Source organism: Pholis gunnellus (assembly GCF_910591455.1).
Source record: "Pholis gunnellus genome assembly, chromosome: 22".
Taxonomy (NCBI): Eukaryota; Metazoa; Chordata; class Actinopteri; order Perciformes; family Pholidae; genus Pholis; species Pholis gunnellus.
Window position 1 is genome coordinate 13235353 of NC_136549.1, and position 26636 is coordinate 13261988.

A 26636-nucleotide genomic window follows, 5' to 3' on the forward strand; every position below is an offset into this window, starting at 1 on the left:
TCATTACTTATTGTTTCAGCGGAAGTTATTTTGACAGAAGGATTTTAGATGATGAATGATGATGGCTGAGTGAGGAAATCAAACACGCAGTGACATTTAACTGATTTACTGCTCTTCATTATCAATTATGTTGATTTTTTTTGTAATCATTTCAGTTGTAAAATGTTTAACTTAAAGTCAAACTTGCCATGAAGATGGAAAAAATATGTTTTTTCTTTGATAATATTTACAATTTAATGACTTAAGTTTATTTCATTAAGACAGAAATGTTGACAAAACTGGTCAAAACTCCAAATAAGAACAACGAAGCAGAAAATGCCTTTACAGGCCCTGAACAGACCAGACCTCTTCTCGTGACTGAAACTGAAGCAGCTAAATGGAATTCAGCCGTCATTCATTTTTATTACAACAGTATTACCGGATCACTGTAGCTGCAGCGAGGCTGCAGAGAAATAAAGCAGGAACCAGAGAATAAAACAGTGAGCCAACACACAACCTGATGCCTCTCTCTTACATCATATTACCCACAATCCAGCTGTACATGGTGCTGGGATACACACACACACACACCTATATACATATAAATGAAGGTCTGTGACATAGCCGTCATCACAGACACATTAAGCTACATATGTAAACAGGCGTTTATGTAAATAGCAGCAGAGCAGAACTTTCCCTCACAAACTTACACACACACACACACACACTTAATGCCCTTCTATGACTCACTGCACTACTCCAGCCGTAAAATGTCATGACCATTTATGTGCACAAAGTCCAAACACTCTTCAGCGGTTCAGTGCGGCTCATTTGAGCACTCTGAGAGACTGCACTTACATTTAAAGACTTTTAAAGACCTTCTCCGCTTATCGCAGAACAAACTCCAGCATTGTTTTTTATTTATTCAGAATGCGGAAATAAAAGCTTTAAACAAGATTTAAAACCCTGGAAAGCTTTGAAGGTTTTCTGAAATGAATGCTTGCTGTGTTTGTGAGCTTTTGCATCCGTTGGGACATCATGTGTGCACAGATTTTAACCTGGAAAAGTAGACTTAAATGTAAAAGAAATATTTTGCATTTCGAGAAAATAGTCAAAATGTAGAGAACATTGAAATTTCATGATTTGAATGATGAAACATTTTAGATTGGATACCCTTTTATTTTCATCAGTATTTCAGCAGCTTTGACAGACAAAATACAACTCATTACTGTTTGTGTTTTTTTCTTTCCTCCACAGGGTTTCAGGGGGAGGAGCCTCCCAGAGAGGAGAGGAAGAGGAGGGCTGTGATGAATGAGGAAAAAACACACCAGATGAAACACAACATTTTTCCTCTCCCTCCAAAACAAAACTCTTCACATACAATCGTGTCAAAATCCTACTTCTTACATTTCAAGTCTTGAAACCGCATTTGTGCAGAGAACGAGTCGTCTTCCACGTCTTTTACAGTAAACAGAACAACTTTTCCTAAAAAGAAAGGTACTGAAATGAACTGGGCCGAGCTAAAGCACAAGTTATGACAGTTGCATATTTAGACTGTACTCAATCTTTACTGTTAAATCGTTAAGTTTGGAGAACATGTCCTGTAATAGTCTTCTGCGCTGTCATCAGTAAGTCCATTTTAGTCTTTTTTTAACATTTACTCTGGGGTCTCCCCCGAAGTCATGAAGCAGGGAACAGCAGCAGATATGGTCAACACTTCTCCATGAAGGAATTACACATGGTAGATCAGAAATCACCATAAGGACACACACACATTTATATATATATGTATATATATATATATATATATATATATATATATATATATATATATATATATATATATATATATATGTGTGTGTGTATATGTAGTCAGGCAGCTTCAATGTGCCTTAATCCTCCTTCTCTTTTTTTAAACTTTTTTCAGAAGGGAGCACACAAGTTCTACATTTCTCTTCAACTCAACCGTTGTCCTCTCACAGTTGTGGTTGTTGTATTTACAGTGCCTCCGTTTTAAAAGTGCTGCACAAGTTAAGTAGCTATTTACACATAGAAAAATAAGGGTGGGTGGGGTGGGGGGGGGGGGGGGGGGGTACAGACATTGTTGTGGGGCATTTTGCTGGCAAAGCTGTGGAACTGAGAGATAGAAACTGGTAATGAAATGCTTGTTCAGGCTGAGACACACACACACACACACACACACACACACACACACACACACAATCAACTGAAACACTGCATAACCATTCAAAGTTCTGAAGAAAATAGTCATGTGTTGACATTCTTATACAATATACACTGTACACACTGTGAGGACGAGTGAGAGCATGATTTGTCTCGTCCCCTCTGAGTATGAAAGCACTAAATTACAAGTTTCATTTCTGTGCGGTGCAAAATAAGTCGTTTTTTTTCTTCTTTTTTTTTAAGACATTCCTCTGAAGATACGACATTCAGTTTCCCTTCATACGTACAGGTTTGAATGAAGCTCATCTAAGGTTAGCTGTGATTCTTTTGTGTTTTAACTTGCACAACAGGAATAGTGTGGGAAGGGTTTTCTGTAGGCACGACCACGGATATAGATCCTCATCCTCTTTCTTTTTCTCTCTCACACACACACACGCACGCACACACACGCACATCTAGTCACGTTAAATGTCCCTTTTCAACTCTCTCCGAGCCTCCACGGTCCAAAGTGGGGAACATAAAACAGACGACAAGCACGTAAAAACGAGTATTTTTGAGTCTTAACTCAGACTCTGCATTGCTTTAGGAGGGAAATATTTTGAAGTCTGAAGTCAGGCGGCGGCTCGCTCAACAAATAAGCGTGTGAAGGGAGCCGTCTTAGCCTTTTTCTTTGCTTGTTTACTTTTTTTTTTTTTTGCCTCCCATCAGTGTCAGACTTCATGACAGCGGGGGCTGAATGACCGACTAGCTGGTGTTGACTTTGAGGGTCTTCATGCGGTGCAGCAGCGAGTCCTTCTCCATCTGAGCCTCGGCCAGCGCCATCTTGGTTCGGGACAGCTCTACTTTCAAACATTCGTTTTCCTCCACCAGCATCTGGAAACAAACAGGGAGGCGTCACTCAGATAACGTTCACTGTTCTGGATATTTCAAGGAGCGTTCAGCCTCATCTTGAAGCCTTCATCATCAGATGTAGACCGCCCAACTCCTCCCACAGTTAGGGGCCACAGGACGACTCATGTTGGAAGCAAATGAGCAAAAAAACCTGCTTTGTTGTTTCGATCGGATGAGCGTTATGTATCTGTTCACTTTGAATATTCCGTTTGAAAATATAATACTTGTATGCTGCATAAATTAGAGAATATCACTCCCACTGTAAACAGAAAGAAAGCCAAGCATTGAACTGGAATAGTTTGGCAAAACCAACATTTGGCACTTCATCTCTTTTATAAATCGGCCTCCGGGTTTTTGTTCAGCAGCTTTTAGTTTGTAGAAAAACTAAAATATGTGGCTGAATGCGATTCGCTGAAATCTTCACCTTTAAAAGATTACAAATAAAATGTTATAAGCGGCATTTTGTGCCTGTATACTTCTACGCCTCATATCCCGCCACAGTGTGCGTCTCACCGTTTCTCTGGTGGACGGAGGAGGGCTGGTGGGCGGGGCTTGGGTCTGTGTAGCCTTTGGTATGCCGAAGACGCCGCCCACGACCTCCGGGACCGGAGTCAGAGCGCCGTCGGTCAACGCGCCGTCGGTCGACGCGCCCTCTTCCCTGGATTTGCTCTCTGCCGCCGTGTCCACTGTGAGGACGAGGAGAGACGACAAGAGGAGAGTTTGGAGGTGTGGATGCACGGCGAGTGGACGAGTTATGCAACGGCGGTGAATCAGCAACTGAAGTGGAGGTGGAAATGATCTGGCAGATAAAAATGCGTGTTTCTCACCTCCTATCGAGAAGGAGCCGTCGTCTCTCCTGTGTATGACGAGGCTGTCCACATGCAGGGTGATGGGCGAGGGCTCCGAGTCGGTGGTGTTGTCGCGGGGGCCGTCGTCCTGCAGCAGAGACGGCACATGTTGAGTGTGCCAGGAGAAGTTTTGACATGTGTGAGTGAGTGTGGGGGGGGAGGAAGAGGGGGAGGGTGAGAGAGAAACTATCCACATCCAAGTTTCCACATCAGTTCCACAGCACATCTACTCACCCGTGAAGGAACCCAAGAGAGACGGCAAAAAGGCCTTTCTATGTCATTAAACATTCAGTTCAAATCCAAATTCCAATTAGGCCACGGTTCAAAATATTTAACTTGGTTATAGAAGCTGCTGCACTGTGTGGCAGTGAGTTATGGGGTCTATTACTGCAACACAGGACAAATATCCTGCTGAAATCATGCAGGTATACTGTAGTCGTGCAACAATAACCTCGGCAGGGAAAACATCAGCTTCTGAACTCTAAATGCAGGGAGACGGACTAACACCACGCTGCTTAACGCCGGGGATTCTCACCTTTAGGTTGACGTGCGTGTCCCTGACGCTGATCTCCATGGGCAGCACCAGCGGCGCGGAGTCGTCCTCCAGGAAGTGAGCCAGGTTACGCAGCGTGGACATCAGAAAGCTGGCTCGGTAGCCGCAGAGACGCAGCTGCAGGAAGCCGTTGCGCTCGGCCAGCGGCGAGTGAGTGGCGGCGCACGGGCCGCTCTCGAGGCGAGCCCGCACCTCTGGACTGTGGAGGCCGCCGACTGACGCGGCGCCGACGTCGCCACCGGCTGTGAGGGAAGAGACGGAAGGCTGCAGTTAGCATTAAGTTAGAAGGAAGCAGAAGAGCATCAGAAAGAGGAGTGGGAGAGAAAGTTGGAGACACAGAAAAAGCAAAGTGAGCTGAAAAAAGAGAGACAGAAAGGTGGAGAGTTAAGATTTTGTACAATCCCACGGGCTCCTCGCTGCAGTGATGTTTAATTATTTCCGAGGACAGGGGATTAGAGGATTCAGTGGAAACTCCCACCTAAGTACTGAGGATTCAAAGAGAATCATGTTTTTTTCTGCCTTTTCATGAATAAGACACTCTACAGATGCTGAAAACTGTGGCAGGCTTGACGCTGTCCTACTATATAAAGAATGACTCAGCACCACAAAATGTGATCAAACAATTCCTGCTTAATGAGAAGAAGGAGAAGTGAGGACAGAGAGAAAGAGGAGAAATAGAAATTGATAAAAGTCGAGGTTTAGAGGAGTTAAACCTGAGAGGGGGGGGGGGGGGGGGGGGGGGGGGGTAATTAAGGGTAATTAAAACCCTCATTTCACACAAACTTTACACACAAATTGAGCCGGCAAGCGCACAATTACAGGCACACGTTTTTAAACAGGCGAAACACTCAGCAAGGCATGAAAATGGCCACTTAGAGAGAGAAATCTTCTCATTATGACTGTGAGAAGTGCGTCACATCCCTTTAATGTGCACTCCGAAGGAAGAGGATTAATACCATAGAGCAATTTCACAACCACACACACACACACACACACACACACACACACACAATGCTGTCAGCTTTTCTAAGACAAAATGACATATTCTCTCTCCATCCTGGGTGAGAAAAAGAGAGAGAGGGGAAATGGAGGGAGGGAGCAAGCAGCCAGGGACTGAGTGACTGTGATAAGACAGGAGGAAGAGAAAAGATGGCCTAGAGAGGGAAGGAGATGAAGGGAAGAAAAGGTGAAGAGGGCGGGGGTTAAATGACAGAGGATTAGTAGGAAGATGGAGTAGGAGCTTGAGGGAAGAGTGAGGAGGAAAGGTGGAGGAAAAAGAGAAAGAAAAAGAGGGAGGAGGAGGAGGGATTGCTCTTGTGAGATAGGAGGAAGAGGAGGAGGAGAGGTAGCGAGGGGGAAAGCCGGCGTTTCTCTCATTGCCTGAATCACTGGACTGAAACTGCAAAGTCTGCTGCAGTGGAGAGAGGAGGGAGGGAGGGGGGGAGGAAGGAGAGAGGACGAATTAGACAGAGCAGTGAATGGGAAGATCAGGGGTTAACGCCAGTCTGCACAAATGGTTGCACTTCATTTGAATGTGGCTGACACACACACACCCACACACACATTTAATGTGTGTGTAATGGCCTAATGTGGCAAATAATGGGTCCACTCACTCGATTGCTCACAAATTTAACCTCTATTAAGTACCACACACACACACACACACACACACACTGGAGGAATAAGATCTCAATGTCACATAAACACCCGCTGCTTCTGGAAAATGAGCAGTCTCACACACACACACACTCTCTCTCTCTCTTCATGCCATCACTTGAATTGCAACAATGTGCATCTGCAGTGCATGCTGTCGAGCAAAAGTCCCGAGTCTGGAAATGAGATCTGACTGAAGACAAACTGGAAGAAAGAAACACACACACACACACACACACACACACACACACACTCACATATACTCTAACTCTCACTCACACACACGCACACACACACACACACACACACACACACACAGGTGGAAACAGACACGCGGAGGCAAGCATGCATGTTAAGTTACAGATGGTGAATTAACACACAGCAGTTACCTTGGCTGCTTTGAGCAGGTATTGCTACTGAACACACCATACCTGTGGGGAGTTATGGCAAGGTAAATAAAAAGGAGGGGGTGCCTGTGTGTGTGTGTGTACTTGACATAATGGTTAACACATTAAGGGATTCAGACGAGTGAATATTTTCATTTTAGATTAATCAGATGATTATTTCCTCAATTAATCCGATAATCGTTATTTAACATCGAAAAAACAGTGAAATATGTCAAAAATATTCAATTTACTGTAATGTAATAACAAGCAAAGCTATTAATTCTCACATTTAAGATTTTGGCACCATCAAGTGTTTTTCATTTTTTGCATGAAAACGGACTAAAATCAATCGATTGTCAACATATTTGGTGAAGCAGGAACATGTTAATGTTGCTGCTGGTCTCCCCGTCTGTCTGTCTGTTTATAGTATGAACACGCAGAAAACAGGGCTGGAGGGGGTCAGGCGTGGAGCGTCCTGGTGGTTTAAACCCAACAGAACAGATCACAGTCTGCTCCAGGACCTTCAGCACATGGAGTTCCTCTCTACGTCCTTGTTCATCCTCTCACTCTTATAAATCAGGAAAAATACCAGAAAAAGATCATCTAAAAAGAATCTACAAAAGAACTAAATGTTGTTTATGTGACCGGCTTTAGTCTAAACACACACACACACACACACACACACACACACACACACACACACACACACACACACACACACACACACTGTTTGGTAGCTGCCCCAGCTTGAATCTTGACAAACGTCTCTTCACTTTCATCTTCCGCTTTAGTTTGGACCAAAGAAATAGGCTGCAGCCTACTTTCTGCTGAATCTATTTTAGCGGACTTATTTTATATAATCAGCAGCTCACGATGATAAAACAGACGCAGCTTGTTCTTACTCCAGTATTTTGACACTTGAGGATTTCATAACTTTGATAATATTCACATGGCAGTTTGGTGTAGCTAGGAATATGATCAAATAAATAGAAGTGCTGTGTAGCATGTTCAGACACCACTACAGTCAAATCTACAAGATGTGTCACCTCCATCACAGAGATGGTGTTCCAACTACGACTCTTTCTACTTTGCTCTATGGAAGGTGGTGATGCACTTGTTGGCCTTTTCTTTAGCTTTCCTCAGGTCTATTTGCAAAGAACAAGTATGTCGGTCTTGTTTGTTCTCCGTAATTACAGGAGTACTGTTTTTTCTTAGTGTGTCATTGACGTTGTATACTATACATGACATCTATAACGTTTAGTACACCTTGAAATGCGAGTCCAAACGTGAAATGTGTCTCTGAGATTGTCGTTTGGGTTGAGAACGTAGACAGACTTTTGGACTAGATGTGTGCCGAGTCAGTGTATCGCGGACTCCTTCTTACCCAGGCTGCGGTTGCTGAGGTACTGTCTCAGGCTGACGTTGCCCAGCTGGCTGGGTGTGACCCGGCCCACCTCCAGAGCCACGGCCGTGCTCTCGCCAAACGCCTCCATGGCCACACACACCGACTGCACCTTCAACACCAGCACCGACACCTGGGGGGGGGGGGGGGGGGGGAACGAAGAAGAAGAACAATCAGCGCCATATTCTGTGAGCGCAAACCGGGATTTCTTTACTATACTTTCACATTTACTGAATGTGAATTTCTGACTCTAGCATTGTACATAGAATACTTTTACACCAGATCTATTGTTTAGATTATGAACCCATAATTACAGTAGTTATTGATCTTCACAGTGAGAAGCAGAACATTATATGAGATGAGATATGGATCCACAACATCAATATCGAGTTATGAATACATTTTCCAGACGTTTTGTGTTGTTTCCAAACCTATTTTCTAGACGTCTGAATGTTTTGGTCTCTTACTATGTCTTTGGTGGGATCGTCGATGCTCTGGGAAGTAGCGCTGACGGTGTCGGGGGACACGCCTCCCTCCTGCTCCTGACCAATCACAGCCTCGGTGGCGCTCTCAGTGGCACTCTGTTCGCTGACGCCATCCTTGAAGCCCGACATGGACACGTCATCTGTACCGCACGTAGAAATAAACACATTATATACATACTTACACGGACAAGACACACATTTGACTTTGACGTTTTGTACTAACTTGTCATTCGCAAGTGCCTTCATCATTTCAAGTGTTAATTGTAAAAAGAACAATGACTAAAGAAGCTTCCTGTAACACTGTACATTACTGCCGTATCAGCACAATGCTGCCACCTTCTGGTCAATACAGTTACCTACCAGTAAATGTGCAGTAATCATATTTTTAAGAGATCGTTTCAAAGATTAAAAGATAACAAAAGGCTATTAATCATTGATGTTCGCCCCACCTCTCTCCAGCAGACTGTACGTGTCTCCGTCCTCCATCAGGTAGCTGTCTATGGAGACGTTGTCCAGCGACTGCAGGGACGGGCTCTTCTTCATGTTCTTGTAGGACACAGAGAAGCTGGACTGGGAGCGGTCCCGCATCAAACGACCACTACAACACACACACAAGACATCAGATCTTTCTGTACAGTTTGAAATCTGCTTGGGTAACAGTCGATGCATGCTAGTGATTTATGATCGACAGTGACATTGATTTTTAGATTTTAAGAGCCAGAAAAGAGGAGAAAAATTAAAACCGGTGCTTTTATTTTGACATATCTGATAAAGATTTCCTCTTCTGCTGACACGGAGCAGAGGCTGCTGCGCTCTCGGAGAGCTGACGGGGCTTACTCGACGAGTCATGAATTAAATATCGCTTCAGTCCTTAGTGTGGTGTTGTTTAAGGTCATGTTAGAAGAACCAAGTGTGCAATCCCTCCAAGTGCAAGAAACGATCCACGGAGAAACTCAACGGTTCAAATCAAAGTGGCTACCAAAAGACTGAGAACACAAGGCAGACATTTCTTTTTTTAAAAAGCATAATCACAAATATTCATCCACCACGAGTCAACAGGTAGACACCAAACACAAGACTCATTTAACACAGACGAGGACGAGCGTGTCATGCACGCATGCAGACATGCACGCCCACTGGGGGATTCACGTCACACACGTTTTTTAACTGATTTGTTCTCATCCAGGGTTCACAAAGACAAAGCCACACTCACACAGACTCACACACACACACACACACACTAACACGGCTAGTCACAGATCCAGTGCCTTACATGTTGGACATGGAATAAAGGGAGGTGGATCTGCTGGAGTTTGAGGAGCTGAGGAGATCAGAAACCACAGACAAACTTCCTTTCCTTGGTAGAGAGAAAACACACACACACACACACACACACACACACACACACACACACACACAAACACACACACACACACTCGCAAGGGTCAAGAGGCAGAAAAGGAAGTGAATGAGAAGATGACGTGCTGGATATGAAGACAGTAAATGAGATATTACACACAGGGAGAGAGGGCAGCTCGAGGCCAGCAGACGTTCACACTGACAAACACTCATACGGGAGTTCAACACACACACAGCTCTTGTGTTCAGGAAGAGACAGATTCAATTAGAGAGAGTCATTCCTTACACTCATCATCCACAGTGAAGAACAGAGGGGAATATTTATGAAATCTATAAACTGTAGCGAATGATCACGTGTGATCTTTAAAGGGCTGCAACGTATCGATCCATCTGTTGATTAAATGAAATGACTATTTGTTTAGTTTATAAAATGTCAAAGGCAACCACTTTTATTAGTTTAATTTAATTAATTACGGCAAAACACTAAATATTTGCTGTTTTCGGCTTCCTAAATCAGAAGATTTGCTGCTTTTATGTCACTATAGAGTGAATATCTTTGAGTTTGCGATTGGATAACACGAGATTTAAAGTACAGCACTGACTTTACTCACAACAGAGTCATATAACAAAGTACAGTCCTGTTGTTTCTCAGTGATATAAAACGTGTTTGTGTGATAAACTCAATACCTGGATACTGACTGAGGCATCTTGGCGGCTGCAGACTTGTCTTTGTCACTACAGTCAGACAGCGGGTCACTCGTCTGGGTTTTAGAGTCTAGTCCGCCTCCCACATCTTCTCCTCCATCCTCGCCCCCTTCATCTGAACTCCGCCTCCCAGAGTTCTTAGCGAAAGTCCTCTCGTCCACTGACGCTTTGTGATTGGAGTCAGGACGTGCAGTTGAAGTGTAGTTGGGGACAAGAGGGGCAGGACCGTGCGTGGCTCCGCCCTCTGATCCCTCACCACATAGCAGCTGGTCTACAGTGCAGGCCCCTTTGGCGGCTCCTCCCTCAGACCCCGATCCGGCACCTTCGCTCCCCTTCTCCGCTCCGTCTCCTACATCCAGAGTCCCTCGGCTCTCTGAGGGGGACATCTCGGACCCCAGGGGAGATCCGGAACCCTCGGGGCGGGGGACGGGTTTCAGGAGCATCGACACCTCCGCGCTTTTCAGCAGGAGGCCCAGGCAGACGGTGAAGGGCTGGTGGTCTGCAGGATGCTGAGAGGGATCCTTGCGGTCTTTCTTGGAGCCCATCTTCTCCAGATCCTGCTGTAGTGTCTGCTGCAGGGCTTTGATGCTGCGTTGGAGCTGCATCAGAAACACATACTGCCGGTGGCTCACCTGCAAACACACACACACACACACACACACACACACACACACACACACACACACAGACCAGAGCGGTTATCAAAAGGTATGTTAACGAATTACAGGTGCAATGGGTTATTTTTGATGAATTAAGATTCATCATCACGTTGTTGCTTCATCCATTCAGAGTAAAGAGTTTCTCACATATTGAGCAGTTTTCACAGCCAAAAGAATGAAAAACATACCTGAGCACTCAAATGCTTCTGCACGTGCACCAACACATGCACATTTGCATCTTTACTCGATGATGACAGAGAGGAGGAGGAGGGCAGACTGTCCAATGAGAGGGGTTTGTGGAGTCCGTTACTGGGAGGCGGTGTTGCATCGTGTGCATCGGTGCTGTAATAGTCTTTTAACAACCGCTTCCTCTGCAGCCGTGTGACAGCGTCTCCGGATGTGCTCCTGGACAAACCACACCTGAGCTTCTCCTGGTGCTGGACAATCTTCGCAGGCTGACCCGCCCACACGGTCAGAGGGAAGGAGTCCACGAAGGGCTGCGGCCGCCCTTTGCCTCCGCGGGTGCCTTCGTAGTCCACCCAGAACTGGGCAAAGTGCAGCGCCCAAAAGTCAGCGGCGGCCGGCATCTTGAGGGCGTCCGTGCCCAGCGTGGGCACCACCAGGCCCCGGTAGATGTCGTGGAGCTTGGTGTCTTGCTCGTGAGCGTGGCGCTGGAAGACGGGGTGGAGGAGGGGTACCGAGGAGGAGGAGCGAGGGAACGAGGAGAAACAGGGAGAGAAGAAGGGCTGCTCCTCGAAGGCCTGCAGCAGGGCCTCGAGGTGGGAGCGGGTGCAGTTAGCCGGGTGCCGCGTGTTCGTGGCCACCATTTCTGAGGTCTGCACCGAGATGGAGCGAGGCAGATCGGCGGGACAGGAGGCGTCCCGATCGATGGGAATCACCAGCTAATGGAGCGTAGAAAACAAATCAGTACCAGAGAACTCATTCCAGCTCACATGTCTACCTCTCTGCATTCCACCTCACCTTGAGCATGAGGCCGTCAACCTTGATGTCGACGTGCTCTTCGGGTGTCTGCGAGTCACTGAGCTTGTAGATCTCCATGAACTGCTCCAGGCTCTGCCTGAGGTCCAGGGCGAACAGGTTGATCCACACCAGGCTGCGAGGGTCCAGAACCAGCTGCAGGGCGTTCAGCTGGACGTACAGGTTAGGACACGGGACTAGAGGGGCGGGAGGAAGTGGGCAGAGATGTGGCGTTACGCATTAGTCACATAGAGGGAGGAATGAGACATTAGAGAAATCACAGAGAGAGAAAACACGAGAAAGAATAATCTCCGCTTTATTGCCAAAAAGAAGAAGAAAAAGCATAAAAGTGTTTAATGTACGTATAATTTTGTAAGTGAATTTGTGTGAAATCCATAACATGAATTAATTGGGTCATTCCTCATTCAGAACACTGGGCGTTATTCAGAAAATCAATGTCCTCTCAGCCACACAGCAGCCAGTGACTTCCCCACAGCTGAATAAATGGGCTGAATAGATCCAAACAGGAGAAGAGAAAGAAAGCCAGGACAGTGTGCCTGGTGTGTAAAACCGACCTACTTATAAAGATGAATGTTTCTAAAATACGACGCTAAACACAGAAGTCTTACTTGGGTAGTCTTTTCCATCGGGGAAGTAGTACTCCGTGAACTCGACATGAATGGCTGGCATCTCTGGGGGAAGGTACAAGGACTTCTTATTGCAGGAGATCATGGTCTTGGGGCTGGAGCGCCGCTGGTCCGCTGTCGACACCTGCAAATACACAAAACAAAAGACACAGAAACAGTCACTAAAAGTCAGCAGTGAAGATGATGTAGTACTCTGTGATTCCAAACATGAAGGTGTGTGAGCCAGAGTGCGTCTGCGGTGACCTGATAGATGCTGAAGTCAGCTATCCTGAGAACAACAGAGCTGGACATGAGCTGGGTCTTGGGGCTTTGAGGGAGAGGAGGACTGAAGGAGGCGCTGGAGGAGGTGTTTATCTTACCTGGAGAGAGAGAACGAGAGATTGAAGGATAGAGAAAGGAGGGACAAAAATGAAATGACAAGGGGAGGAAGGGAGACAAACAGAGAAACCACTCAGTTCACCAATAAGAAACCCTTGTGCCTTTCAAAGAAGGTGTGTATCACCGCACCCAGCTGTGCGCACACACACCCGAGGTACCTGGCTCAAGGCACCAGCAGCACTGGGCCGGAGGCTGTGGGTTTGCGCTCCACTCTAGGAGTCCTCCCTCTGCCTCCCTAAGCCCTACTCCTCCTGCTCTCTCTTGACTTCCTAGAGGCCCATACACATCGTCCATAAGGGACACTGGAGGACAGAAAATCCACAGGGATGATGTGCTGCGTGCGAGGAGATGCAACAAAAGTGCGACACCCTGAGGCGCGCGGGGTTTACCGTGCTGTGGGGAAGTGTGCGCGGGCGCCGTGCCTTGGTGGTCTCGAACTGCGCTCGTTAACATCTCCACGTTGGAGTTGAACTCATCGAGCAGGTTCCGCACCCAGCCCTCTCTGGTCTTGGTGGCCTCGCTGTAGTGCATCCAGTGGTCACAACTGTCACCTGGAGAGGTCGGAGAGGAGGAAAATCGGCACAGGTAGTCGTTTGTTTGACGTGAATAGTTTGGATTTTGCATCCCAAGGTAAAGGAGAGACGTAGAAGTCAAAAACAGACACGGTCTCACGTGTCTGGTAGTGTCTGTGTCGTTGCAGGATTCATACCTGCTCTGTGGAAAGGGTAGTAGTCCAGAGTGATGGTGCTGAAGGAGAGCTGCATGGCTCCACCGGTTATCCTCTTATTGCTCACTGCACAGAAGAAAGACAAGAGAAATAGTCAAGTCTAAGCTTTTTAGTGACATGCTGTTGAATTAAAAAAGAAGGGAATTGAGGCCACAGCTTGAGCGGGTGTGTATTCATGAAGAGTTTTCTGTGTCGTGTCATGTACAGCACATGTAGATCCGTGCATATGCTACCTTTGTCCTTAACGTGGATGTCGTCGCAGATGTGCAGGTCGAGGTGTGTGATCTGGAGGTGGTGGGAAGTCTCGCACACGTCGTAGGCGCTGAACAGCTTGGCCATGGTGGCGCTCTGCTCGGCCGCCGAGGACGCCTGCTGCGTACGCACCTGCTGGGCCGAGGGCGGCGCCGACGACACCTGGTGAACACAGACGCGGAAAAAAACCGCAGATACTAGGATCAGTGTTGGAGGTTTGTAGTGTGTTTTCATGTCAATGTTAGGCATACAGGGACTGAACAGACTGTTTGGTTCAATCAACTGCTGAATCGTGCAATACTCAATTCCTCCAGTAGATGGCGCATCAGACCCAAACATAAAAATTGACCAATGCAAGCTCTGGTGGTGTGAATTTGCGTGGGCGATCAATGTATGTACATTTAGTGAGTGTATGCATTTCAGAAGCAAAAACTAGGGCACTCTGAAAGACACTGACAGCAACAGAGAGAGACAAAGATGGTGGAGGCAGACAGATGGCAGAGAGGGCAAACTATCAGACCATGACACGGCGCATCCACAGAGGGGGACATTCGGGCATTGACATGCGCACCTGGTCTTCTGTGGCCATGCTCTTCCTCTGCTGCGCAGACTTCTCCATGGACTCGCTGAGCGACTTGGCATACTGCACCATGGCTTTGAGCTGGGAGTCGGTCAGCACCCAGAGCAGGTCGTCCAAGATCAGGATCAGCTTGGAGGCCACCACGTTACAGTCCTTAATCTGTGTCAGGCAGAGCCATTGGCACAGACATGCATTATGCAGGTGGAGGTAGCCTGAGAGCTCCCATAAATGGAACGTGACACTCGTAGGGAAATTCTTTTATTTGTTTATAACAGCCGAAGCGCACATTACATGTTCTTTATCATCAGGTACATCTAGCAGAATATACGTTTCTACAATATGAACTAAAACCCCACAGACAACATATTTAGGAGATGTGTGTGTGTGTGTGTGTGTGTGTGTGTGTGTGTGTGTGTGTGTGTGTGTGTGTGTGATGCTGACCCTTCTCTTGAGAGTGACTCGGATCTTGGACTGGTTGGTGATGAGGCGAATGGGGGCGCTCAGCATCTCATGCTCGGCGCTCTGGATAGCGTCGGCCTCGATGCGGATCATCTGCCAGCTGATCTCCTTGAACGTCAGGATCTGAACGAAACAGGAGTAAAAGCGCCATTAAAAAAAAAAAAAACACAACATCCTAGAAGTCTTTTAAATAAAAAATAATAAATGAACACGGACCTCTCCCCTCTGAGGGTCCTGGATGCGGGTGAACCGCAGGTCACTGATGCTCCAGCTGGTGTTGACGCTGTAGACCTGCAGCTGGGAGAGCTCAAAGGAGGCGTTAAAGGCCTTGGCACTGATCCGGATGACGATGGAGTTGATGGACAGTGACATGCCCTCCACCACCTTCTCAGCAAAGCCATATTCACTGGAGAGAAAGTCAGGTAAACGCACTGAATATTTAACCCTTTTAACCGCTTTAAAAAGGATGTCAGAGTTCAATAATGTCTGCGTCACAGGAAGCACAAAAGAAACAGCCGCGGCGCTCACCTTTGTCCTGATGCTGTGGCTATGGGAGACGGGCCATTAGGGGGACGGGGCTCATCACAGGTGCTCATCTCCATCACCACTTTATCCAGAGTCTGCAACCAAGTCACAGGCTTAGCTTCACTACCAACAAAGTCTTCATCAGGACTGTACCGAATAGTCCGGATACGAATTCTAAATCAACGCTTCTTTTATTTAGTTTGTTTGCATGTCTATTCATTCTGTTTAAATTAAGATCAGGCTCCACTTATACGGTGAGTATTATACTGTAGCAGACCAATATTCACATGAACATTGTCGTGCTGCTGTGGCAGTTTCCATCAGCGTGTTGACTCCTGTTTTGTAAAGATGTTAGTCATCTACTCTGCGCCTCACGTGTTCGTCCGCCAAATAAAACATTAGAGTGGAGAAGATTTGAGATTTGAAGTTGATAAAAATGGGTCGTTGCGGCCAGCTTCGCCCTTTGCCACTGGAGGTGTGGAGGCCGCCTACATATTGTTCACAAGCAGCAGCCTGTCCAGCGAGATAACACTTGGAAATGCAAAGGATAATTAATAAAAGTCTAGACACTCTTTTGTTACCGCCTTCATGCAGTAGCCCGTCTTCCCTTTCTCGCTGTTGTAGAATACTTCCATGCTATTGTTGGTGGTGTGATAACATTGTGTTGTACAGTATAATGACTCATAGCGGATACAACAAAGTGCCATTGTGCTACCTTTTATAATAATGCCCTTGTATTATGTGGTCCTGATAATCATGATACATGTCTGATAAATAGCGTAGCGATAGTTTTGTGTTCCCCTGATATGTTTGTTGAAGTGTATTATATAATACATCAAGGCGGTGCTGGGAGCATATATAAATGAGGGCCGAGGACCACACGCAACATTCAGGGTCTGTGTGGACGAGCGTCAGAGAAAAATGGAGCGTTTATTCCTCTTGTTGTTGTCGGTCTCCAGCAGCCTGTGCTTTGGGAATTACAGCCACCTGGGAACCGGGACCAGCATGGCGGTCTGCCAACCCGACACATGCGCCCTGCTCACCGCGGTGGCAGCCATGGGGGAGAAGCTGGAGGCCATGACGCAGACACAGGGCAAGCTCGAGCAAAGCCTCGGCGCTATGATGCAGAAGATGGCCGGCGTCGAAGCCACCTTGCAGTCCTACAAAAGCCAGTCCCAGGAGCTCCAGAAGATAAACCAGGCCCAGGACGAGCAGCTGAAGGCCCTCGCAGACCTCACGTCGTCGACCGCATCGAGGATGGCTTTCTCCGTCGCTTTGGGAACCTCGATCGGTCCGTTCGCACAGGACACGCCGCTTAAATACCAGAGAATCCTCTCCAACATCGGCAGCGGCTACAACCCGGCCACGGGCATCTTCACCGCCATGGTCCGGGGGATGTACTACTTCAGCTACACCATGTACAACAACAACTCCGGACAGCCCAACTCGGTGGTGTCCCTGATGATGAACAGCCAGAAGATGGTGTCCACGTGGGACACGGTGGGCGACGACAGCCAGGACAGCGCGACCAACGCAGCCGTGGTGCAGCTGGTGGCCGGAGACAGCGTGTACGTGCAGCTCTACGCCAACAGGGCGGTCTTCGACGACAGCTATTACTACAACACCTTCAGCGGCTTCCTGCTCTTCACCATGTGATGAACTGCGTCGTTTGACGTGCGACGGACCCAAATCCATCGGCACCATTACGTTAAAGAAACAAATCTTATTTGTAAATGGCTTTATTGGAGATTTTTGCTGATTTGAATGACAACAAACGTGGAATTAAAAACTTCTCATTTACCTCTTTTGATTACGTGAGCGTCGGGGTGTTGTGGGTGAAACTTACCAAAGTGATGGGGTGAGTCTTCAACTTTGTCCATGGTATCTGTGAATGAAAACAGAGCAGCGGCTTAGCTTCTCAGCCTCACAGTATTCTGATCCAGTCGGCAAGCATTTGGCCTTTTACTGCTCCCGAAAAACGCCTAAACTACATTACCATTCAAATCAATGGGACGCACAAATCAAATTAAATGCTACTGAATCAAATCAAGTCAAAAGCAGCAGGCCAGTTAGCTCAGAGACGAAGGAAGAAGAATAAATCAATAAGTCTGGACTGACAGGCGCTCCATTAATCCTCAACATGCCGCCTCTTGATTCAAGTCCGTGTCAAATTATAGAGCAAAAGAGATTAAACACTCATGATCACTTTGCAGTTCCCTCCGCAGAGCGACTCGCACTCCGAGAAGTCGTAAATCAAGAATTTGCGGCTTTAATTGAATTAGAGACGTGTTTTATTCGCCTTGTCATAGAAATGCTAGAAGGTGCCAGTAGGGGGCGTCAGCTCAGACCTGTCACTTTAAGTCTAAAGAGCAGGAACGTTGATGTACTTTTATTTCATTTCATTTGTTTGTGTCTTTTAAAATGAAGAGGTTAGCGTGTTGCTACTCAGTAACAGGAAGCGAAGAAGAAGAGGATCTAACGAGTGAGGAAGTGAGATATACATCTGTTCTCGTTTTTACCAATAGTAAGCAACACAATGCGCTTTAAGCAGGTTTCAACAGTTCCATTGTTCATGGAGACATCTGATGCTCCACACACACACACACTTACTGAAAATGATGTGGCTGTTATCGTTGCAACACTGACAATGACACAGCAATGACAATATTTCAAGGCCAGGAAGGGTAGTGACCAACAAAATGGAGATTCATGTGTGTGAAGACGGGGAGGAGAAATAAACGAGAGAAGAACAGGAGGTGGAGGAGGAAAAGAAACGTCTAAGCCACGAAGGAAATCACATTCACTGTTTCCAGGGTGTGTCAGAGTCTCTTATACCATGATGACCGTGACCACATCTCAGGCATCAGACTGTGTGTGTGTGTGTGTGTGTGTGTGTGTGTGTGTGTGTGTGTGTGTGTGTGTGGTGAAAAGACTCAATGGAAGTGTACACGATACACTTGAATCATGCGTCAGCATGTCTGTTTCTATACAGAGGAGAAATATGTCGTTTTCTGGGTTTCCTTTCATTTAGGAATGAAATAAAATCACGTCAATCAGTTGTGTGTATTATTTTAAAGATGACTTTGTAAATAAATCAGATCTTTGTACTTTTGTTTTAACAGTCCCCGTCAAAGAAATAAAGATTCAAAGCAAAAAATGTTTGGGAAATATGCTTATTCACTTGTAAAAAGTGGTTTCAATCTTCTTATCTAACTCTTATCTATGTGTACATAGGACGCTACAGCAAGCAGGCAGTTAGCTTAGCTTAGCATAGAGCTTCATATCTAATGTACAGATGAGAGCGGTAACAATCCTTCTCATCCAGCTACCTGCAGGATAAGCGTATTTTAATCAAAATGCAGAACTATCCCTTTAAAAAGGCCACAAAGTCAACACATGGCTCCCTCACCCTGATGGCGGCCTTGTTGCATTCCACTCGGTTGATGGCGAGCCAGGTGGGCAGGTCCAGCAGACTCTGGAGGACCTCCTCGTCCAGCTCCAGGTTGGTGAGCTGGCCCTCGCCCTTCAGCGTGCTCAGGTTGATTTTGTCCGGCGACAAGTTCTTCGCAAACCTACGAACGCACGGGGAGAGAAGAAAGGGCAGCTTTGAGCCTGGGAATATTTATAGATTTAGTATTTACAGGGTCCCAACTGTTAGGGTTGGTGTATTGGATGTGAACAGAGGGATGTCTGTCCAATGCAACACACACACACACACACACACACACACACACACACACACATTGCTTTTTCAAATGAGTGTCCGGCAATAAACTGTATTTTCTCAAGCAAGCTGGGTTTTGTTCTTATATCTAAGAATAATTTTAATAACACACAAAAAATAATCCTATAATTTAGGGTTATACATAGCTTCTGAAGTCATACTATGAGACAGTTAACCCAGCAAGTAGATATAAATACTGCGTACTGTACACTCAAACCTGCCTTTAGAAAAGAGTGTTTTTCTCTTCATTTAAGCTTAGTTGTTAACTGTACTTGTTTGCTTTGCTTCTATGGTTTCCGCTCAATACGATAATGACGGAAGGAAGGTACAGAAGGTCTAAAAAGAGTTGTATTGAGTTATAATATAGAGGATTTAAATACAGAGAGCAGAGAGGATGGTACAGTGGGCCTCAGTCTGACACTGTGTTCACAGAAAGGACAAAGTGTACTCAAACTCACGGCGTCAGACGCCAATAAACCCCTTTAATTAAAAAAAGGTACGATTCATTTTTACAACCTCAATTTCACAGGAAATGTTACGCATGTATGTATATATTTATAACATCTGTGTGTGCTGAGGTGATTCTGTGTGTTCGCTCTATTTGCTCTTTAGCTTCAGTAAATATGCTTGAACACACAAACTCCAGCGTCTATGACCTAAGTGTTTTCTGCCCACGCTCACGCTCTGATTACGGGTTAATAGTTAGCGGAGTGGGCAGATACTGAATGGATCATTGACCCGTGAATCTCCGCAGTCCAGTCTGACGGAATCTCCTAAAAACAGGGACGGTATTGATTTGACAGCCTTCGTCCTTTAACGTGCACGTCCTCCTAGTTTGAGCTCCATGAACACGGCCATTGTGTGCAGTACAAGTCGGCTTAATCTTGTTACGAGCTAATCTCTCACACGCTTACAGTATGCGTCTGTAAACGGGTCCGGCTCAAAGCTCAGAGCTTCACAGCCAACACACGCACACACACATTACCGACAGAGTGGCCTGACTGCCGTGGCAGAGACAATAGACAATAGTATTTTACTGCCCTACTGACTGAGATATGTGTGCCAACGCGCTAAAAAAACCCCACCTTTATGACGTTTTGACACGAGACACCATGCAACAACAAGCAAAGTTACAATTTACATCATGAAATAAAGAGTAAGAACCTCACAAAGCTTTCAATGACACTTCAGTACTACGTGTTACGCTCACACTTTAGTGGGTACCAAAGAGGGATGAGGGTCAACACTGAGTGAGATATGTAACCGACAGCTGGAAACACTGCATTTCATAATGAGGTGATTGGTTATCGACTGTTTAAAAGCAGTGATGTATGATTGTCTGACACTGGATCCTTTCAGGTAGACAAAAGCTTTTCTGCGTCTTCACTTACGTAAGACAGAGCAAGATGTACTGTGAGACTCTGAGTGTGAAGAGACACTTTGCCCCATGAGCAATGCTTTACGATTCTGCCGTTTATGACTCGGTTTGACCAATTCCTCCAAAACACCTTCTCCTTTTCGGTGTTAAGATGATTTTCCAACTCAACGTGTAACCTGTAAATTATTCAGCAGCAGCAGAGATAAACAGATATTATTCTGTGCACATGCGCTCACATGGGCATACAGAACCACAGTCTGTCTCTGAGAGATGGGTGTTGTTGCTCAGCCTTGTAAACAGTGAAATATTCATTCCTGCTGCTGATCAAGTATCCACCAGCTAGCGTCCCTCTCTCTCTCGCTCTCTCTCTCGCTCTCTCTCCTTATCTGGCTGCTCGGTCTCCCCTAGGCCACACTTTGCTTCCTCTCTCCTTCTTCCAAAGTCATAAATAAACCAACACTGTAATAACATGTTGTTGATCCGCTGTCGAATATCGAGGCGAATTACACAGACGGACTCGTGCATTGAGAACAGCAGCAAGAGGCCGAGGGGATTAAGTTCACACACACACACACACACACACCGGCATCTTTCCCTCTCGTCTCCGGCTCACCGGACCAAAGCCAGAACCAATAAAGAGATCAGGACTAGCTGCTGGCTGGAGAGAAGTGTGGAAATGTACCGTCTTCTTTGTAAGGTGTTTGTGTGTAAATCAACTTTAAAGATCTCTGCAACAGCAGGCTGAACTTGCAACGTTTTTTCCCCCCCTGAACCACAAGAACAGTGAGACGCAGACTTCAGTCCGCCACTCTTTTTCTGCTGATGTCTGTGGATCCTGTGAATGGAAACAAAGACACTTTTTCCTGCCCTGACGCTGCATTCGTGGCGCAGCCTGATGACATCAGTGCCAGCGAGAGAGAGAAAGAGAGAGAGAGAGAGAAAGAGAGAGAGGAGCCTGAGGGAAGATGGTGAGAGTGACTCAAACTGACGACCAGCTTGTTATGGCGACCAAGACTTGGGCAACACAAGGAGACAAAGAGAGACAAGACAAACAGAAAGGGAGACAAAGAAACTACGGATAGAAAATGGTGTTTTTTTTCCCCGAGAAGGAGATCTGATGTGTTAGCACATTCATTGCTGCCAGTGTTCATTAGACCAAGCAGCAGGCGTTGGCCCAACGACAAGAATGGAGGACGTGACATTTAAATTGGCCTCTAAATCCTTCAGCAGCTCATTCAGTGTCAACGGTGGAGTGTAATGAGTATCAGGGGACTTTAGTCAGTTAGCGACCAGTTGACAAAACCAACAGATACGAGACGCCTGTGGTAAATGTGGCACACTAAGACAACCCAACAAATTACATGAACTCTGTGAGAGGCCAGCAGCACTGCAGTGTCTGCAGGCCGTCTAAAAATAACAACTTAACCCAATATTCACTTTAAATAACACCTTCTTGAGGAATGTTCTGCTGAAGTATGATTGAAGGTGGGTAACATGACCCACTTACAACTATATGATCGGACTGTCTTGCTTATCAAAAGAGCGTATAACAAAGTCCAGGTGTCTTTATCGGGAAATCCTTCTGTTGTTTTATTGATACAGCTATAAAAAGAAACAAAGTGCTTCTTTGGTCAAAGGTGCCAAAGCTGTTGGTTTGGTTTCAGATAGTCCCGAGTAGTGCCAGCAGTCTTCTACAGCATGTTGCAAAAAACATGCTGATGACGTCTCAACGTTCCAGCACAGCACACTGTTCTGATATCAAAGCTGTTTGCAAAGTGTTTGAGCTTAAACATGTGTTGACAGACAAAAAACACATTAAGCAGCACTAACAGAACGGTTATTAAAAAAAGACTGCGTCACCTCAAAGTTATCATCAAGCTGGATTATATGAATTACTTTCCCGCCCACATACCAGCACAAGTGCAAAGACACACACACACACGTCAACAACAACACGCAGCTGTACGTCACAGCTACGCACTGATGAGCCGCCCACAGCCCGGCGCTCAGTCGTGACTCGTGCCTTAATGGCCTCCCCACCAGCAGTGAGCCGTAACGCTGGAAACAATGGAGTTCATCACCACCGCGGTGCATCATCATCACACTGCTGCTGCTGCTGCTGCAGGACGGGAAGAGTCGGCCCTAAAGAGGCCCATGACCACAAACACAGCAGCAGAAATACACTCAACCCTCACACCGCAGCGGGCACTAAACTTCACAACGGTCGAGTTATGTGCACATGTAATAGAGATCACGTTTCCTAACAGTGGTCCTGGTGCTCAAACTCAGCTGACTTAGGGCCCCGTTCTGTGTACGTTTGTCTGTCAACAGCTTTGCTTTATGCTCCCTCCACCACTCAACATTTCCACATTCTCTGGGACTGAGGATGTAGATTACGCCGTTTACAGTTTGTGGGACGGCTGTGGTCTTGTGACATTAATAAGCAGTCTGTAGTCAGGATGGTATGGATAGGCGGGAGGCATTTTTTGTGGTTCAATAAAATAGGAAGGAGTGTGAATAAATGTCCAAGTCCTCTTGTCTCTGCAGAGCTCCATGTGGGAATGCATTATCTCCGTCACAAGACCAGTCATTAATACAAAGTTTGAGTCTGGAATTAAGCTCCTGTGTCAAAATATCTACCAGCTAAGCCTGCGGCCTATCAACCTCCCTGTGAAAGCAACACAAACTGTCTTTGACAGGGAACAAAGCAGAGAGAATAAAGATCCATCCATCTATATGTGTGAGTGTGTGTGTATGTAACAGGAGCTCTGTTAGTCCTGTCGATAATCTAAACCCGTCTGTCTGTAACGACGACAAACACACACCTTGTCATCTAATCACTCCATGGGGTTCCCAGAGTTCGACCTGTCTTCATCGATACACCGTCACATTAGGATACCACAGAGCAAATCCAACAACTCTACACATGAAGCCACTCACACACACACAATGCTTCTTCTAAAAGGAAAAAAACCCGCCCTGCATGCCTCGGTGCACATGTTCTCGGCCCGGAGGAGGAACAGACACTGCAGACTACTGAGACAATGAGCTGCAATGATGGCTCGTCCCGGTCCACGCAAGTATTGGGACAGACGTGTGTCATCTGCAAACATTGAGCGGACGTGTTGACACCCACAACATAACCTGTAGTTGTCAAAGCACACCTAGGAGCAGTGTGTGTGTGTGTGTGTGTGTGTGTGAGTAATCTAGCCAGCGGGGCTTTAACTATTCCTGGCTGGTGCTGACGAGGCAGCGGCTGAGCGGACAAAATCTTTAACCCATCTTCGAACTTAAATCATCCAAAGCCTGCGTATCACTCTGCTGTATCTGCAGACGTACAGTACAGTATATATATATATATATATATGGTGGTATAAACTACTGCTTATCTGGTATATATATATATGGTGGTGCTGATTTTGCTTTCTGACTTTTTTTTGCAGTGACGTCGCGGGATTGGCCGACTGGTCCAGCTTCCGCTTGGTGCCGGACCATTCAGGACGTGACAAAGAAGATCAGAGAAGACCTCCGAGGATGACATCATCGCGACTCTTCAGGTCACTTCCTGTCAATGTCGACGCCAATGCTTGCTGAGGGCATGCACAGTCACTTGTGCATTGCCACACACACACACACACACAATTTAGGGTACTAGGACAACGAAGGGCATGCCACTCACAGGCTGTGTGTTGGAGACAAAACAGGCAAAATTGACAAATGTGTAAGTGTTTGAAGGACAAAGCCTAAACACCATTAAGGTATTTAATTAAATCACAACCCGAGTCACCACAAATACTTTTTCTCCCAGAGCACGATCATCTTTGTGCTTTTTCATGACCACGAGCCGGTCCACCTGCATACCGACGAGCTTTTCAAAAGACATCAGTCATCTGTGAGCTGCAATGTGACCGTGACAGCTGTCATTTCTTTTTGAGTTTAGCTCATCATCATTCAACGCACTCTTCTGTTTGAAGGGGCTCTGTTATAGGTCAGCAGCAGGTGAGTGCAGGCTCCGTGTTTCGAGCTCTGCTTCTGGAACAAAACAAGGAAGTAGTCCATTGAAAGTCCCTTGGAGGGACAGTGGAAAAGAATGAATAATGCATGTAAAGCGTGTCCAGCTGATGCTGCCTATAACAGCAAAACATTTTAACAAAATAGGGGGGCTTTATACAGCAAGTGGTGGCGCCATTAAACAGACCCTGAACCAATATGAGGCTCATTTATCTCTAGATCCATAAATGGGGGCCTGCAGGTGCTACAACATGCTGTCAAATGTGTATGATTAAGGGGACAGACTGATGTTTTAGGAGGTTTCCTTCTCTAATGATCTTGTGTGGTGCGTTGAGGGTCCATGTGATATCTGACAGGGAGGCACAGTTGCGAAAAGACCAGATAAGCAGTAGTTTAAACACGCGTAAACAACGTATCGGCATATTAATGTCATATTAATGTCTAATTATCTCAATATTGTGTGGTTTATTGTTGTCGTCGGTGTGTTATTAGCTGACACTTACTCGGGGATACTCTGCCATTAGCTAAGCTTGTCGTTTTAACAATCTGACTCAACCACTCGACCAGTTCAACCTGCTACACAGCAGGTATTGAGGGATTAGCCCTTCACTAGCTAACTAGCTAGTGCTAGCCAGTTAGCTGCTGCGTCGGGTCAGTGAGGGTTACGTCACCTGAACACGCAGCTGACAGTCTGACAGACAACAGGGATGCGAGCTAGCATGTCTGCTAACACAGCTCGGGACTGACCTGGAGAGATGCTTCAGGATCTGCTTCTTGATGAGCCCAGCCATGGTCGCACGAATCCGATTATCCGAGCCGGTCGGCCGGGGTGTTTCTGAGCTAACTGGCTAGCCTGCCCTGCTAGCTTTTTCCAACTCGAGGTATAACCACACAGCTCAAATTCTCATCTCCGTGTCAGTCTTCATTTTAACGGTGTTCCCGCTTCATTCTCTGACAGTTGAGGCGGAGAAACAGCATTTCAGAGGTCCGAGTGACAGCCGGGTTTTGTGGACAATGCATACCACATTAGGCCATGTCGTGCAGAGACACTGATAAAGCTCCAAAAAACGGTCCCAGATGATCTCTGCAATATCATACAGCGAACACCTGGACAGCGCGAGGGACGATCAGCGTCTGTTGTCACGGCGTCAGGGCGGGGCGTCGTGGTGCGTTCAGGATCCGCTGGGAAACCCCTGAACTTATAGATGATGATGGGATAACTGTAAGTACTTATATTCACGAAGATACTGGTATCATTTGAATACTTATATACTCGGGGAAAAAACTGAAAGTTATAGTTTCAATGACTGCAGATGTTATCTTATTAATTCAGCTATGATTTTATGTAAATTAAATGTTAATTCCCTCTCACAACACAGCTGGAAGTATAACTTGCCCACTTATTCTTATTTCTTTATAAGCAGAATTCTGTACAAACACATACAACAAAAGCCAAACACTACTATCTTAATGTCTTACCAAACTCTTCTGCCTATTGCATATGTTTTTTACCCATAATAAATAAAATAAAATATTAAACTGTTCTTGGTCCTTTGTTGACATTAAATACAGTTTTAAGAACAATGTTAACTCTGCTGTTTGCTCAGTAATTATCTTTTTGAGGAAGATGCTATGATAATTAAATGTAAATAGATTATATTTAGTCATTGTTACAGTTTGACATTATGGTGTCCATACTGCATTGTGGCTTCAGGGCGTTCTCTGCTCTCACCATAAAACGCTCTTTTAGTGACATCTGGTGTTCAAGTCGAGGATGTTAATATACTTTGTATATATTATCACAAGAATGAGAATAACAAGGAAAAAAAGTGTTTTTCTATTTAAGACGAGGATATACAAAAAAGTCCAACAG

At 46.0% G+C, this 26636-nt stretch overlaps 1 protein-coding gene across 2 annotated transcripts; it reads right to left on the reverse strand.

The window, feature by feature from the left end:
• Window positions 1–1149: 1149 nt before the first annotated feature.
• Window positions 1150–25816, reverse strand: bltp3b (bridge-like lipid transfer protein family member 3B). 2 transcript variants are annotated; one of them, XM_079184267.1, is made up of 23 exons: window positions 25511–25816; window positions 19060–19222; window positions 17497–17535; window positions 15654–15745; window positions 15342–15531; window positions 15108–15248; window positions 14658–14825; window positions 14068–14248; window positions 13817–13900; window positions 13497–13658; window positions 12973–13088; window positions 12712–12853; window positions 12086–12279; window positions 11293–12006; window positions 10428–11077; window positions 8831–8979; window positions 8364–8521; window positions 7879–8029; window positions 6498–6539; window positions 4438–4697; window positions 3882–3990; window positions 3568–3740; window positions 1150–3036 (listed from the first exon to the last, which is right to left on the reverse strand). In XM_079184267.1, exons 1-23 carry the CDS (start codon window positions 25552–25554, stop codon window positions 2908–2910), a joined length of 4251 nt encoding a protein of 1416 aa, XP_079040393.1. In that variant the 5' UTR covers window positions 25555–25816; the 3' UTR covers window positions 1150–2907. The 2 variants fall into 2 exon arrangements, with proteins under 2 accessions (XP_079040393.1, XP_079040392.1); XM_079184266.1 differs by lacking the exon at window positions 6498–6539.
• Window positions 25817–26636: the final 820 nt, after the last annotated feature.